The sequence below is a fragment of the Calonectris borealis genome, chromosome 3 (assembly GCF_964195595.1).
Source record: "Calonectris borealis chromosome 3, bCalBor7.hap1.2, whole genome shotgun sequence".
Lineage (NCBI taxonomy): Eukaryota > Metazoa > Chordata > Aves > Procellariiformes > Procellariidae > Calonectris > Calonectris borealis.
Window position 1 is genome coordinate 734,101 of NC_134314.1, and position 13,675 is coordinate 747,775.

The 13,675-nt window shown below is 47.8% G+C and overlaps 1 protein-coding gene across 2 annotated transcripts in view; it reads right to left on the reverse strand.

Annotated features, from left to right (window-relative positions):
- DTNB (dystrobrevin beta) overlaps nucleotides 1-13,675 on the reverse strand; it is a 216,309-nt gene that overhangs the window by 63,351 nt on the left and 139,283 nt on the right. For both annotated transcript variants that reach the window (XM_075144762.1, XM_075144761.1), the window contains 2 exons: nucleotides 5,610-5,695; nucleotides 3,116-3,229 (listed from right to left, as the gene is read on the reverse strand). In XM_075144762.1, coding sequence (XP_075000863.1) covers nucleotides 3,116-3,229; nucleotides 5,610-5,695 — 200 coding nt within the window. The remainder of the gene's footprint in view (nucleotides 1-3,115; nucleotides 3,230-5,609; nucleotides 5,696-13,675) is intronic.

Sequence of the window (13,675 nt, forward strand, 5' to 3'; positions counted from 1 at the left end):
TGGAAAAGAAACAGGCCATTTACTTCGACTGGATAAATCTGTTGAGTGTGACTTGCTTCCATCATGGTGACCGTGAGCATGGCACACCATAAGCGTACCCCCCAACCAGAAAACTGCTAGACTACGTAACAGAATTAACTTGTTTCTATACTGGTTCTTAAAAGGACAGAAGACTGTGAAGTGTTAACTATCCTGGGTATTTCTTTCAACATCTTTTTGTATTTTGAAGAATGTGGTTATTAAATGCTGAAACATATCACAGAAATAAGGCAATAAAGAGAAGACTACACGTGCCTGGTCACCTAGAATGTGTTAAAAAACCGCCACAGGCAGTGGCGGTTTATCTGTCTGTACAGTCCCTTTTCTCTCTCTAGGTCAGTTCAAGGTCTGTCGCTTTTATTCTATAGTTATTTAATGTAACATTCTGGTTAACAACTACAAATAACGTAAAAATCAACTAAATGAGTACAGCTCTCCGAACGTAGTTGTTAACGAAGAACCAACATCAATGAGTATGTCTGATTTTGGTTGATGTTACTCAATTTCTTTTTCAATGACCTCCAGTGAAGAAAGAGGAGGTACCGTTTGACAATGACAAAGGGTGTTACGTGTTTAAACAACAAAAGATGGGACAGCCTCTGGGGACCAATGGCGAGACGCAGTCTGAGGCGCACGCCTGGGGCGCACGGGCCCTTGGCACTTGTGTACGAACGAGCACCCTGCGGACTTGCACGCAGAAGCAGCCAAGCACATCTGCATCACCAGGCACGGGGCTGTGAGGGTGAGGGATCCGGCCGTGCATCCTCCAAGGCTACATTTGCCGGCAGCGCGGTAGAGCTGACTCCTCTCTACGGGCTGGGTCATCTGCAGATTTTTAAACCTGGGACACGTCGATTTTCCATGGATTATCTTTCTCATGCTTTCACAGCCTGAATTCTACACAGCAACTGAGATCATTTGGCAACGTGTGCCTACATATATTCAAAGGCAAGGTCATCACATACTGCTCTCGCAGGCTGGGGAACGTCTCCTCGTTAGCTGTGACTTTGTCAAGTACTTTCACACCACAGACAACCTGCTAATTGTGAACTTCCAGTGTGATGCTATGCAGTCAAGAAAATGAATGTGCACTTTGAATTTATTAATGAGAGTGATGTTTGGTGGTAAGAAAGCTAACATAGTTCTATCTATAGCACCAGCGAGACTACGTATGAGATACTGCAGCCAGTATACTCCAGCATATATATAGAAGAGATGCAGAGCACTTCGAGAGGACTTGACAGCAAGCTAAAGGCATAGCTGGAGATTTGGCAAACCTGCTTTATGGAGAAAGTGAAGAAGTTCAAGCTATTTACGCAAGATGAGGTTAAGAGGGGAGGGAATCAAAATCTCTAAATACTCACAAAGAGGAATTTTGAAAAAGACCTTGTTAGCCCAGTAGACAAAAGCACGGCGAAAGACCAGGTCGGGAAAATGGCAGTAGGCTTATGAAGGCTAGAAATAACGTACGCGCTTTTAGTCACTGAGCACAGACAAGGCGCAGAAATTAACTGACGATCACGTCAGCAGTTTCGGGGGACGTGGTGTTCCTTCCGTCTAAAATGAAAGCTTGAACGTCTGTCTTACATGGATGCTGTAGCCCAGTCAAGAAGAGTTCTGCAGGCAGGGATGTCCCAGCCCGTGTTACACAGAAGGCCGGACTGGACAATCATGATGACTTGACAGGCTTTACATGCCTAATTCAACCTTTTTTTCCTTTCGTAACTCTTCTACTTGCCAGCGGCATTTACATATTTGAAGGCCAGAAATGGCTGCAATGATCATTCAGCCTTTTTTCTTTAGCAAAATACAGGCTGTCTAATTCCTCCTGTTTTGTTCCCAATAACCTGTATTTTTGGAAAAACACCTTCAGGGAAGACATCTAGGGACTGAAAACTCTATCACTGCTCTTGACATCCTTGCCTCGCTTTAAAAAGCATGTGCTTTATTTGTGGTCTGAATGTGGCTGGTTTCCAGTTTAAGCTCTTGGTTCTTGTACCCTTCTCTGCTGGGTCAAACAGCACATCAAGTTGCCCTGCAATCTCTTTTTTCTCCACCTCTTGCATAACATTTGTGGGTATCTTCTGCATCCTCTCCAGTTTTTTAAACATTTTAAAAAATATACATAGCTATGTAAAGCATAAAGCTAGAAAATCTATGAGCTATTGTCATTAGGTAACAGAAAGAAAAATATCAGTGAGATACCAAAATGTACTATAACGTAGCAAATTCTGTATGAACAAGTAATGGAAGAAGTTCAAAGCCTTAGATTTTGCAGTATAGGGCTGGATTATACCTTGCAGACGCTGCCTGCAGTTGCAGTAGCTCCATCCCAAGAGCACCGCACTTTATGGAAAACCTTTAAGCATTCCTGGGAAGCACAACAACCGTCCCATTTCCCAGGTGGGCAGGAAAAGTTCACCCCAACATATGAAACACAACGCAGTTTGCAAAGAGCTGCTGCTGCCAAGAGCTTAAATTTCAGAACCTACTTTCGATTACAGATGGCATTTTTGAAGGTTGAGCTCTGAATTAACTAGAAGATGAAATAAAATACAGCCAGAGAATGCCCCTGTGACTACCCAAACTATGAAACACTTTATTCTATAAATACTGACAATTTTCCCCTGTCACTTCAAAATGCAAACTTAATCAAAGAGGCTTTGAAGATTGTTCTCCAACTTTGGATGTATGTCTGACTATCTGTAGGTATGAACTTTCGGAGTTTCACTGACTAATCAAATAACTGACATTTACCTTCAACTCCACTCCTTTGGACAATAAATGATAAGCAGTTAATGCCATTTCTGCTAGTTCTCCCTATCTGAACTATACAAATAGAATTCATTTTAAGAGACATTTTTATTTACTTCTGAATCCACTTAGAAAAAGGCAAACTGCAATATGCTGTCACTCTTCAGAAGTCAGCATTTTAAATGACCCTTTGAGGTCACTGAAGATATGCCGATATTACCCTTTCCCCAGCAACAGCCAGTGCTGTCTGTGCCACAGAGCAGACCCCGCGGGCTGACGGCCCAGGTACCGAACGCACGCGAGCTTTAGGTATTTCTTTTACCGTAGAAGCCGGAGCTCAGCCAGCAAAGTTGGGTTCTGCTGGGCTTTCTCAGGGGTGGGTTGAGAGGCTTGTTCATGTTCCAGCCTGAGACGCTGAATTTCCTGGAGTATCTCTCTACAGAAATGACAGAGGGAAGATTGAAGAGGAAAAAGGTCAGCCTCTGCACTGCTCTTAAATACTGTTACAGCCCTTCAAGCACTCTTTCCGTCACTCCCCGGCCTAAGTACAGCAATTTTGTTCGTGTATGACTGGCACAGACTCAAACCCAAGACAGGTAAGTTAGTGCAGTCCTACGAATTGCTGTAGTACATAGAAAATTTATTACTTAATAAGAAGTATGAAATCACTTATGTCCCACACGCTGGCAATGTCTCTCCAAAACCTTTCATGCGGAATGGGCTAAAAGACCGTTCTAAGAGGAAAAAAGTTCCATTTTCAGCACAATCTGCATTGCACGTGCTGTAGGAAGGGCTCTGAAGCGGCGCTGCCAGCACCCGCAGCCGTGCTGGCACCAGTTAGCTTCCCACTCACCTTTCCAAGGGCTCCTGGCAGGTCAGCAGGAATAAGAAAATAACAGCTCATAGGAACAGAGACAAACTGGCGAGGTCTCACAAAGGGGAGGCGACCAGCCAGCAGCCCAATTAAGGCTGCTGTGTTCTGCATAGCCAGAGGGGAGGGAACGTGGCACTGACGGCCAAGGACTCACTTATTGAAATGGAAACCAAATCTTCTGAGAGTGAAGATTATAATCTCTAATTCTCCCCCCTGCTCTTTCTTGAAACTGCTGAGCTGCTCTCCTTGCAAGGTTTCATACCAGCACTGATTGAGATCTCCCTTATCTGTGATCTCGACGAATAATTTCGAATACCTGCAAGGTCTCTTGGTAGCGTAGTGAAGCTACGATGCTTACGTGGTGCAAGGATCGAGCTGTTCCCGTGCTCTCCAGGAACTGGTTCTCCTCCAAACCAACCTTAAGAAGTATTTTTACCTGGTGTGCTGAGGGTGCCTTGGCAAGGGGCCGTGCAGGCAGCAAGCTCACGCACGCCAGCTGAGGTGCAGCCGGAGCACCGGAGACCCGAGCACGGCTACGAGGCCAGCACATCGTCGGGCACCCGGAGAGGCTCCGCGGGCAACCTACGTGCTGCCTGTGCCGTACGGCACACGGGGTTTGCAACTGCTCCACGGCTGCTTTTTAGAGCTGCACCCTCTTAGTTTCTCTTAGCCAGAGAAACATGAACTCGAACTGTGGGTGCTGAAGAAGCAGGTAAGTGCAAATACAGTATTATGATAAAAACAGAGCGATCGCTTCTTAACAGTCCCTCTGGAGCAAGAAGAATCATCGAATCACAGAATGGTTTGGGTGGGAAAGGACCTTTAAAGGCCACCTAGTCCGACCCCCTGCCGTGGGCAGGGACATCTCCAACCAGATCAGGTTGCTCAGAGCCCCGTCCAACCTGACCTTGGATGTTCCCAGGGATGGGGCATCCACCACCTCTCTGGGCAACCTCTGCCAGGGTTTCACCACCTTCGGTGTAAACAATTTCTTCCTTCTATCTGGTCTGAATCTCCCCTCTTTCAGTTTAAAACCCTTCCCCCTTGTCCTGTCGCGACAGGCCCTGCTAAAAAGTCTGTCCCCACCTTTCTGATAAGCCCCTTTAAGCACTGAAAGGCCGCAATAAGGTCTCCCCGGAGCCTTCTCTTCCCCAGGCTGAACAACCCCCACTCTCTCAGCCTGTCCTCATGGCAGAGCTGTTCCACCCCCTGATCGTTTTGGTGGCCTCCTCTGGACCCGCTCCCACAGGTCCCTGTCTGTCCTGTGCTGAGGACCCCCGAGCTGGACGCAGCTCTGCAGGGGGGTCTCACCAGAGCAGAGCAGAGGGGCAGAACCCCCTCCCTCGCCCTGCCGGCCACGCTGCTGGTGGTGCAGCCCGGGACACGGTTGGCTTCTGGGCTGCGAGCGCACATTGCTGGGTCACGTCCAGGAGAAAGAAACCATCTCCTACAGCCCATCACCTATTTCTTCCAGGACTCCCAGTTTCTTCAGACTTTTTTGTTTTCCAGCAAAAGGAAGAAACCCACTCATTCTTCTCAAGCTGAATTTACCCACCCCAACTTTTCAACCTGCTTGCGCCGCTACATCGCAGCTGATTTATTTTCCTGCTGCCACCTGAACAGCTTAGCTGCTGCGAGACGTTTGCTGGGTTTGCAGACAGCAACACAAGATAGCAATGCAGCTCCTGACGCTCAGCATCAGTTAAGATGATTTTAAGATCAGTGAAGATCAACCTGCTCCCTGGGGAATAAGGGCACTGCAGCTGCATCCGCGCTGAACTAATTGGTTAATGAGGCAGCTACACCTTTCAACAAAAGATCTAGGAAAACAATCTGGTTAATATAATACAAAAGGTTAAAAACAACAAAGCACAAGGACTGAAGGCTCTTCTCTCCTCAAATGTTGTTCCTAAAACAATACTGATCAAAGCTTGCTTTTTACCTGTTTTTGTTTTCCAGCTCTGCTATCAGCTGTCTTTGCTGTTTATTGGCATCAAAGCTGAAACCCAGGTCTGCTGGTGGGCGAGGCTGGTGGATGAGGAACAGAGAAAGATTAGACAAAATATTCATTACCGGTTACCGCATATGACAGAGTTTGGAACCAGCCCCGTATTTCCTGAATGCCGTGGTGCAACCCTTACAGCCCAGGCTGCAAAACTGGGAAAACAGCCGTGCTGAGCTGTACTCCGGGGGCACATCGAGATGCGGTTTTACAGCTGGCTTGGTCTGATCTCAGGGTGGGTGGCTGCTGAAGGGGTGACCTGGCTCACCGTCCCCACTATCTGTCTGAAGAATTTTATTTGCCTTTTTTTTCTAAAGACCTTCAGAAAAAAATACACCATACCTATTTGTTCCTACAGCACCGACAGGCTTCCCTGGGAAGAGATGCAGCGATACCTTTTATCATAAAGTCTCCTAGTGAGACATTGACCTTCCCATACGTCAGCTAGTGAAGAAAAGTTAGAATAACTTACAGTTTATGATCAGGATTATTCACAGACATTAAATTTAAGCATGGTCACTGCCTCTGGAAAATCTAATTCTTCTCAATCCCTCAAAAGCATCAGTTGAAGGGAGATTGCTGAATAAATCATTTTCCCAGTGAGTCCTGACCTTTGTGATCCTTGTGTTTGGCACTTTTCACCAGCAGCCATCACCGCTACTGAGAAAAGGACTGGGCAATTAAACAAGAATCTGCAGTTCCTGGGAGAGCCTGCTGGCAGCTGGGCTGGATGGGGAAGAAGCCAGTTATATGGACCAAGAAGAGAGAGAGAGAGAGAAATTACAGGGTCTTGTACCGGTTCAGGGCATTTTTCCAGTGGAATCCTAAGATGCTGCTTAGGAGGTCTAGTACAACTCAGAACTATCCTTCTGGCCATCAGACACAAGAAGTTGTCCACTCGGAGCTGGGGAGACATCTTTTGTCATGGACAGGTCTCCCCAGCTAAGAAGTGCCCGAGGAACGAGATGGTATGTAGGGTCTGCTTCTAACACCAGACCATTACGGAATCACAGAAGGTTGAGGTTGGTCATCTGCTCAAGCAGGGCCACCCAGAGCCGGTTGCCCAGGACCATGTCCAGACAGCTTCTGAGTATCTCGAAGGATGGAGACTCCACAACCTCCCTGGGCAACCTGTGCCAGCGCTTGGTCACCCGCACACTGAAAAGTGTTTCCTAATGTTCAGAGAGACCCTCCTGTGGTCCAGTTTGTGCCCATGGCCTCCGGTCCTGGCACCAGGCACCACTGGAAGAGCCTGGCTCTGTCCTCTTGGCACCATCCCTGCAGTATTTGTAGACACGGATTCAATGCCTCTCCAGGCTGAGCAGTCCCAGCTCCCTCGGCCTCTCCTCACAGCAGAGATGCTCCAGTCCCCAAATTTCGTTATTCTGGTGGTCTTTGGGTCCTGTGCAGAGAGGGTGTGTTCATACCGGTAGCGCAGATGATTAAGGCCGTGGAGCCTCTGCCTCTCACTGTGTACTTGAGAAATGGGGTGTCTTCTGACACACTTTTGCCTTTTTGTTGTCATCTGATCTCAAGTTTGCACAGATTTTTACCACAACGTTTTCAGAAGGACCTCAGATTGGGATCCTGGTTTGAGAAGACACTTTCACAACCATTTTTGGAAACTATTTGGGTAGAAAAACAGCGGTCGGATGGAAGAGCTTGGTATCCATCAGTGCTCCTGGAGACAGGGTGGAGAGTGACAGATTGAGGATGACGGGGACAGACACTGCTAGGCTTTCAGTTTTATTTCGCTGTGAGTATCTAGAGCCAACCCTGACTGGATTTAGGCTTGAATTGCAGATAGCACTTTTCGTCTTTGGGCAAAACCCATATGGTGGGTGGGCTTGCACGTAACAAATGAGCCTTGTCTGAAAGACATGCCCACAAGCTGGTCTTCTGTGTCCTCCTGGGTGATCTGACGGACACGTCAGGAGTCTCCTCATGATGTGGAAATTGCCTGTGTAAAAACTGCTTGGTAAGGCAGGTCCCAGAGAAACAAAACATCTTGGGAGTTAAAATGAACAGTGTGAAAAATAAAAATACATCAACCCAGAAACTGAAGTGTAGAAACACAGTTCATTGCAGCAGGGTCAGAAAACCCCCCTCTTCCCCCAGGCAGCAGGGAGGAGCTGACGGCACAGGGTGGGCTCTGCTCTCCCACCGAAGAAGAGGGCTGGTGTGGGCGAGGAGCTGGGACGGACCTGTCAATACAGCCAGGGCAAAACCCCAGCTCTCCTCTCTCATCTCATCTCATCTCATCTCATCTCATCTCATCTCATCTCATCTCATCTCATCTCATCTCATCTCATCTCATCTCATCTCATCTCATCTCGACGTTCAGGGTAGGTGCACGGCGCAGGCAGCAGCACTGCCACCACGCTTTCCATCTTGGGGTGACTTGAACAGTCTTGGTGTAGAGAACACTGCTATGACCTACTGGTTCCCCCCAAACAGTGCGCCACAAAGCCGAGGTCCCGCGGTCTCTCCCTGCATCCTGGTACAATCAGCTACGAGGACAAGTGCAGGTGACGTGTTTCACCTGTAGCCTCAGGAGCCTCCTGAGGCTCTGGGGCTCTTGGGGCTCCATCCGAAGCACATGAACCTTTGTTCTGCTGCAAAGTAGGACTGTGCCTATAAAAACACAATCCTGTCCTTAATCCCTTTCTTCAGAAATCCTGTCCAAAGTCTGAGATCACCCTTATGACCTAAAGTACTCAAGTCCTCAGAAGCAAAGACAACACTGCAGAGAACTTAGAGGAGACACATCTCTCATGCTGCTGACTTTCAAACATTGCTAGTCAGGAGGTCTTTGGAAACTGTACAGTAGCTATTTTGTATGACAATTCAATGTTCTCTTATTTGTTCTGTTGCTTCCAAGAGTCCATTTAATTTTTTATTGTAACTCAGAATCACAGAGTCGTCGGGGTTGGAAAGGACCTTTTGAGATGGCCAAAACCCCTGCTCAAAGCAATGTCAACTACAGCGGGTTGCTCAGGACATTGTCCAGCTGAGTTTTGAACACCTCCAAGGATGAAGACTTCACAACCTGCTGGGGCAACCTGTTCCAGTGTTTGAGCACTGACACCATAAGAAAGTTTTTTCTTTTGTTTAAATGTTTAAATGGGCTAGTGCCCATTGCCTCTTGTTCGGTCACGGCACCACTGAAGAGTCTGGCTCCATCGTCCTACTTACAGCCATCACATATTAACACACAAAAAGCCTCCCACAAGTCTTCTCAAGGCTAAAAAAGCCCAGGAAAAAAATCAGCCTGCTGATTCTCCACCAACATCTAAACCTTCCAGGTTCTTAAACTTAAAAGGCACCTGATGCTCAGCCTGGAAGTCTGCAAAGGGGATGCCTACGCTGGTGAAATAAAAAGCACCAGGCAGAGGCACTGGAATTTGATCACCCATATTGTTAGATATTTAGTATGGCCCCTGCCTTGTTTTTAGCCCAGACTAACTAGCGCTCTCAAGCAATTCTCAGCGTGGTTTGGGACTTACCCTAAGCTGAGAACTATCTGCAGCAGGCGGGTTTACGCACTGCACTGTTCTGCAGGGTGAGAGCGCTCAATATGACAGATGTGGGCACAGAAGTTTTAAATGACTGCTATACACAAAGCCTAAGTTCTATCGTACACCTCTCTCTCACCTAATCTACACTACAATGTGGACTCAGGAGGGGAGGTGTCTAAACTCTTGCACATTCAAAAGTGTATCAGAGAGTCACCCGAGACAGCGTTGAGCCTGCTGAAAATACAACAGAGGTACGTGTCTAATTGCTACTGCACTTGTCCAGAAAATATCTGGCACCAGTTCTAGGTATATCTGACCTTGAATGATAGTAAGACACAGCTCCTGTGCCACATTCCCCAACAAAGGCATCCTGGGAGGCAGCAGGCTCCATCCTCCCTGCCAAAGCCCAGCCGCAGGCAGCACTGCAAGGTGCAGTGGTGGTCAGGAGGCAGCCCTGGGATTCCGGTTGGTGCTCTCCAGGTTAGGTTTTATTAAAAAAAATCCAATGGTGGTCTAATATTAAAAAATATTAACTGTCCAGGACATGGAATTTACAGCCTTGGGGTAAAAACTCAGGTTAGAAAAGAGAAAACAGACTGAAGACAACATAGAAGATGTTTCGAGTAGCTGGGGCATGAGGAAATTCATCTCAGTACTTAGACCTTGGTACTTAAATAAACCTGAGACAATCTCAGAGCTTTTGTGTTCATCTCTGAAAGCAGTAAGTTTTATGAGGTGACACTCCAGACACTAGAAGAGGCTATCCATGAAGCTTACACCTGGAAACAACGTAAGAAGGAACTAACAACTACAGACCACTCAGCTTAACCTCAGTTCTTGGGGAAAAAACACAAAATAAAACCACTTGCAAATACTTCGAAGATAGGCTAAGTAATAGTCTACATGGAGCTTTTAAGAACAAATCATGCCAAAGCAAACCACTTTCCTTCCATAGTAAAAAACCAAATCCTGTGTATGGGCGAGAAACTATTAACACAATACACTTTCACCTCAGCAACGCTTTTGACATCCCCTTGTGGAGTTTTACAGCTTTTCTCTTAGACTTAATACCATTCAACATTTTCATTAATATCATGGATGACAGAATAAAGTATTTACTTCTTACATCTGCAGACTGTATCACACTGTGGCGAGCTCCTACTGCTTTATAGGACAAGATAAAATATAAAATACACTAAAATACAAAGTTATTTGAGAAATTGGAGAAATGGTTTCAAAAAATCGCTTGCATTCTATTAAGACAAGTGCAAACTCTCATATTTATTTTTAACATGTCAACTACATAAACACCCAATGGACGAGGCAGCGGTTCTGCAAAAACGCATTTGCAAATGAGTTTAGTTCACAACCCAAACATGAGCCAATAACCCCGTGCTGCTGCAGAGTCCAGGAACGGGTTGTTTGAAGCAGGGTGCCCTACGTACTACAATGCGTGACTTATCCCTGGTCTGACTCAGGTGAACTACTGAGTTTCCAGCCTGAGCATTACAACTGAAAAAAAGCTAAGGGTCAGCTGGAGAAAGAGGGTGAAGAAGAAGAAGAATCAGAGGTCTGTAAAACATGACAACGAGGAAAGACTGAAAGAATGAAGAGAATAAAAGAATCAGAGGAGACAACGTAAGAAACTTTAAATACAACACTTGTTGCAAAGAGGCAAGTAATATATAGCTCTCCATATCCCCTGAGATAGGAGAATGAGTAGTGGGCTCAAACCGAGCAAGGAAGCATTGTGTTAGGATTCAGGGAAAACTTCTTATTGATAGATGAATTTACACATTGGAACAAATTGCCTCGATGGACTCCATCTGGAGTGGACTCCATCCACTGAGGTTTTTTTCAAATCCTCTGGATAAGCATCTGCCCAAGAATGGTTTATGCGTAGCTGAGCTGACCTGCAGTGGAAGACGCCTGTAGGTAGGTCCTAGCGGTCATTATTGAGAACCTGGGAAACCACTAAACTGCCCGGGCACTCCAGCTTTGACAATGCGGGTGCAGGCTGTATGTAGGGTGTTTACATTTATACCGATCTATACTTGCAAAGAGATAAGGTATATGATCAAATATTCAGAAGTGATGGCCAACTTTGATTTTCATACTGCAGAGAGCAATGTTGCTTGTTTGGCCATTTCCAGCCTCTGCCGATTCCTCACAGCTCACTGATCCCTTTCAAAGAACGTAAGGGAAAACCTTCCTCTAACCGATAAAGCTGGGGAGCTTTCTGGTCGCTACGTAGATCATAGAATCATAGAATCATAGAATCATACAGGTTGGAAAAGACCTCTAAGATCATCGTGTCCAACCGTCAACCCAACACCACCATGCCCACTACACCATGTCCCTAAGGGCCTCATCTACACGTCTTTTAAATACCTCCAGGGATGGTGACTCCACCACTTCCCTGGGCAGCCTGTTCCAAGGCCTGACCACTCTTTCAGTAAAGAAATTTTTCCTAATGTTCAATCTAAACCTCCCTTGGCACAACTTGAGGCCATTTCCTCTTGTCCTATCGCTAGTTACTTGGGAGAAGAGACCAACACCCACCTCGCTACAACCTCCTTTCAGGTAGTTGTAGAGCGCGATGAGGTCTCCCCTCAGCCTCCTCTTCTCCAGGCTAAACAACCCCAGTTCCCTCAGCCGCTCCTCATAAGACTTGTGCTCCAGGCCCTTCACCAGCTTCGTTGCCCTCCTCTGGACGCGCTCCAGCACCTCCATGTCCTTCTTGTAGTGAGGGGCCCAAAACTGAACACAGTATTCGAGGTGCGGCCTCACCAGTGCCGAGTACAGGGGCACGATCACCTCCCTGCTCCTGCTGGCCACACTATTTCTGATACAGGCCAGGATGCCGTTGGCCTTCTTGGCCACCTGAGCACACTGCCGGCTCATGTTCAGCCGGCTGTCAACCAGTACCCCCAGGTCCTTTTCCTCTGGGCAGCTTTCCAGCCACTCTTCCCCAAGCCTGTAGCGTTGCCTGGGGTTGTTGTGGCCGAAGTGCAGGACCCGGCACTTGGCTTTGTTGAATCTCATACAGTTGGCCTCAGCCCATCGATCCAGCCTGTCCAGGTCCCTCTGCAGAGCCTTCCTGCCCTCCAGCAGATCAACACTCCCGCCCAACTTGGTGTCGTCTGCAAACTTACTGAGGGAGCACTCGATCCCCTCGTCCAGATCATTGATGAAGATATTGAACAGGACCGGCCCCAAAACTGAGCCCTGGGGAACACCGCTCGTGACCGGCCGCCAACTGGATTTAACTCCGTTCACCACAACTCTCTGGGCTCGGCCGTCCAGCCAGTTTTTTACCCAGCGAAGAGTGTACCTGTCTAGGCCGTGAGCCGCCAGCTTCTCTAGGAGAATGCTGTGGGAGACAGTGTCAAAGGCTTTACTGAAGTCCAAGTAGACCACATCCACTGCCTTTCCCTCATCCACAAGGCGGGTCACCTGGTCATAGAAGGAGATCAGGTTGGTCAGGCAGGACCTGCCTTCCATGAACCCGTGCTGGCTGGGCCTGATCCCCTGGTTGTCCCGGACATGGCTCGTGAGCACCCTCAAAACCAACCGCTCCATGATCTTCCCCGGCACCGAGGTCAGGCTGACCGGCCTGTAGTTCCCCGGATCCTCCTTCCGGCCCTTCTTGTAGATGGGAGTCACATTGGCAAGCCTCCAGTCGTCCGGGACTTCCCCAGTTAACCAGGACTGCTGGTAAATGATGGAGAGCGGCTCGGCAAGCTCCTCCGCCAGCTCCCTCAGAACCCTCGGGTGGATCCCATCCGGCCCCATAGACTTGTGAACATCCAGGTGGCATAGCAGGTCATGAACTTCATCCTCTTGAATTATGGGGGGTTTATCCTGCTTGTCGTCCCTGTCTTCCAGCTCAGGGGGCTGAGTACCCTGAGGATAACCATTCTGACTACTAAAGACTGAGGCAAAGAAGGCGTTGAGTACCTCAGCCTTTTCCTCATCCTTGGTGGCAACGTTCCCCCCCGCATCCAATAGAGGATGGAGATTCTCCTTGGCTCTCCTTTTGTCATTAACATACTTATAAAAGCATTTTTTGTTGTCTCTCACGACAGTGGCCAGGTGGAGTTCTAGCTGGGCTTTTGCCTTTCTAATTTCCTCTCTGCACGACCTAACGCGATCCCTGTACTCTTCCTGAGTTGCCTGACCCTTCCTCCACAAGTGATAAACTCTCCTTTTTTCCCTGAGTCCCAGCCAGAGCTCCCCGTTCAGCCAGGCCGGTCGCCTTCCCCGCCCGCACTTCTTGCGGCACATGGGGACAGCCCGCTCCTGCGCCTTTAAGACTTCCTTCTTGAAGAACGTCCAGCCTTCCTGGACCCCTTTGCCCTTCAGGACCGTCTCCCAAGGGATCCTCTCGACCAGTGTCCTGAGCAGGCCAAAGTCCTGTATAAAAATACAACGTCATAATGCAAGAGTTTACGATGGACACCTGGATTTGAAGAAGTTTGTCGCTGC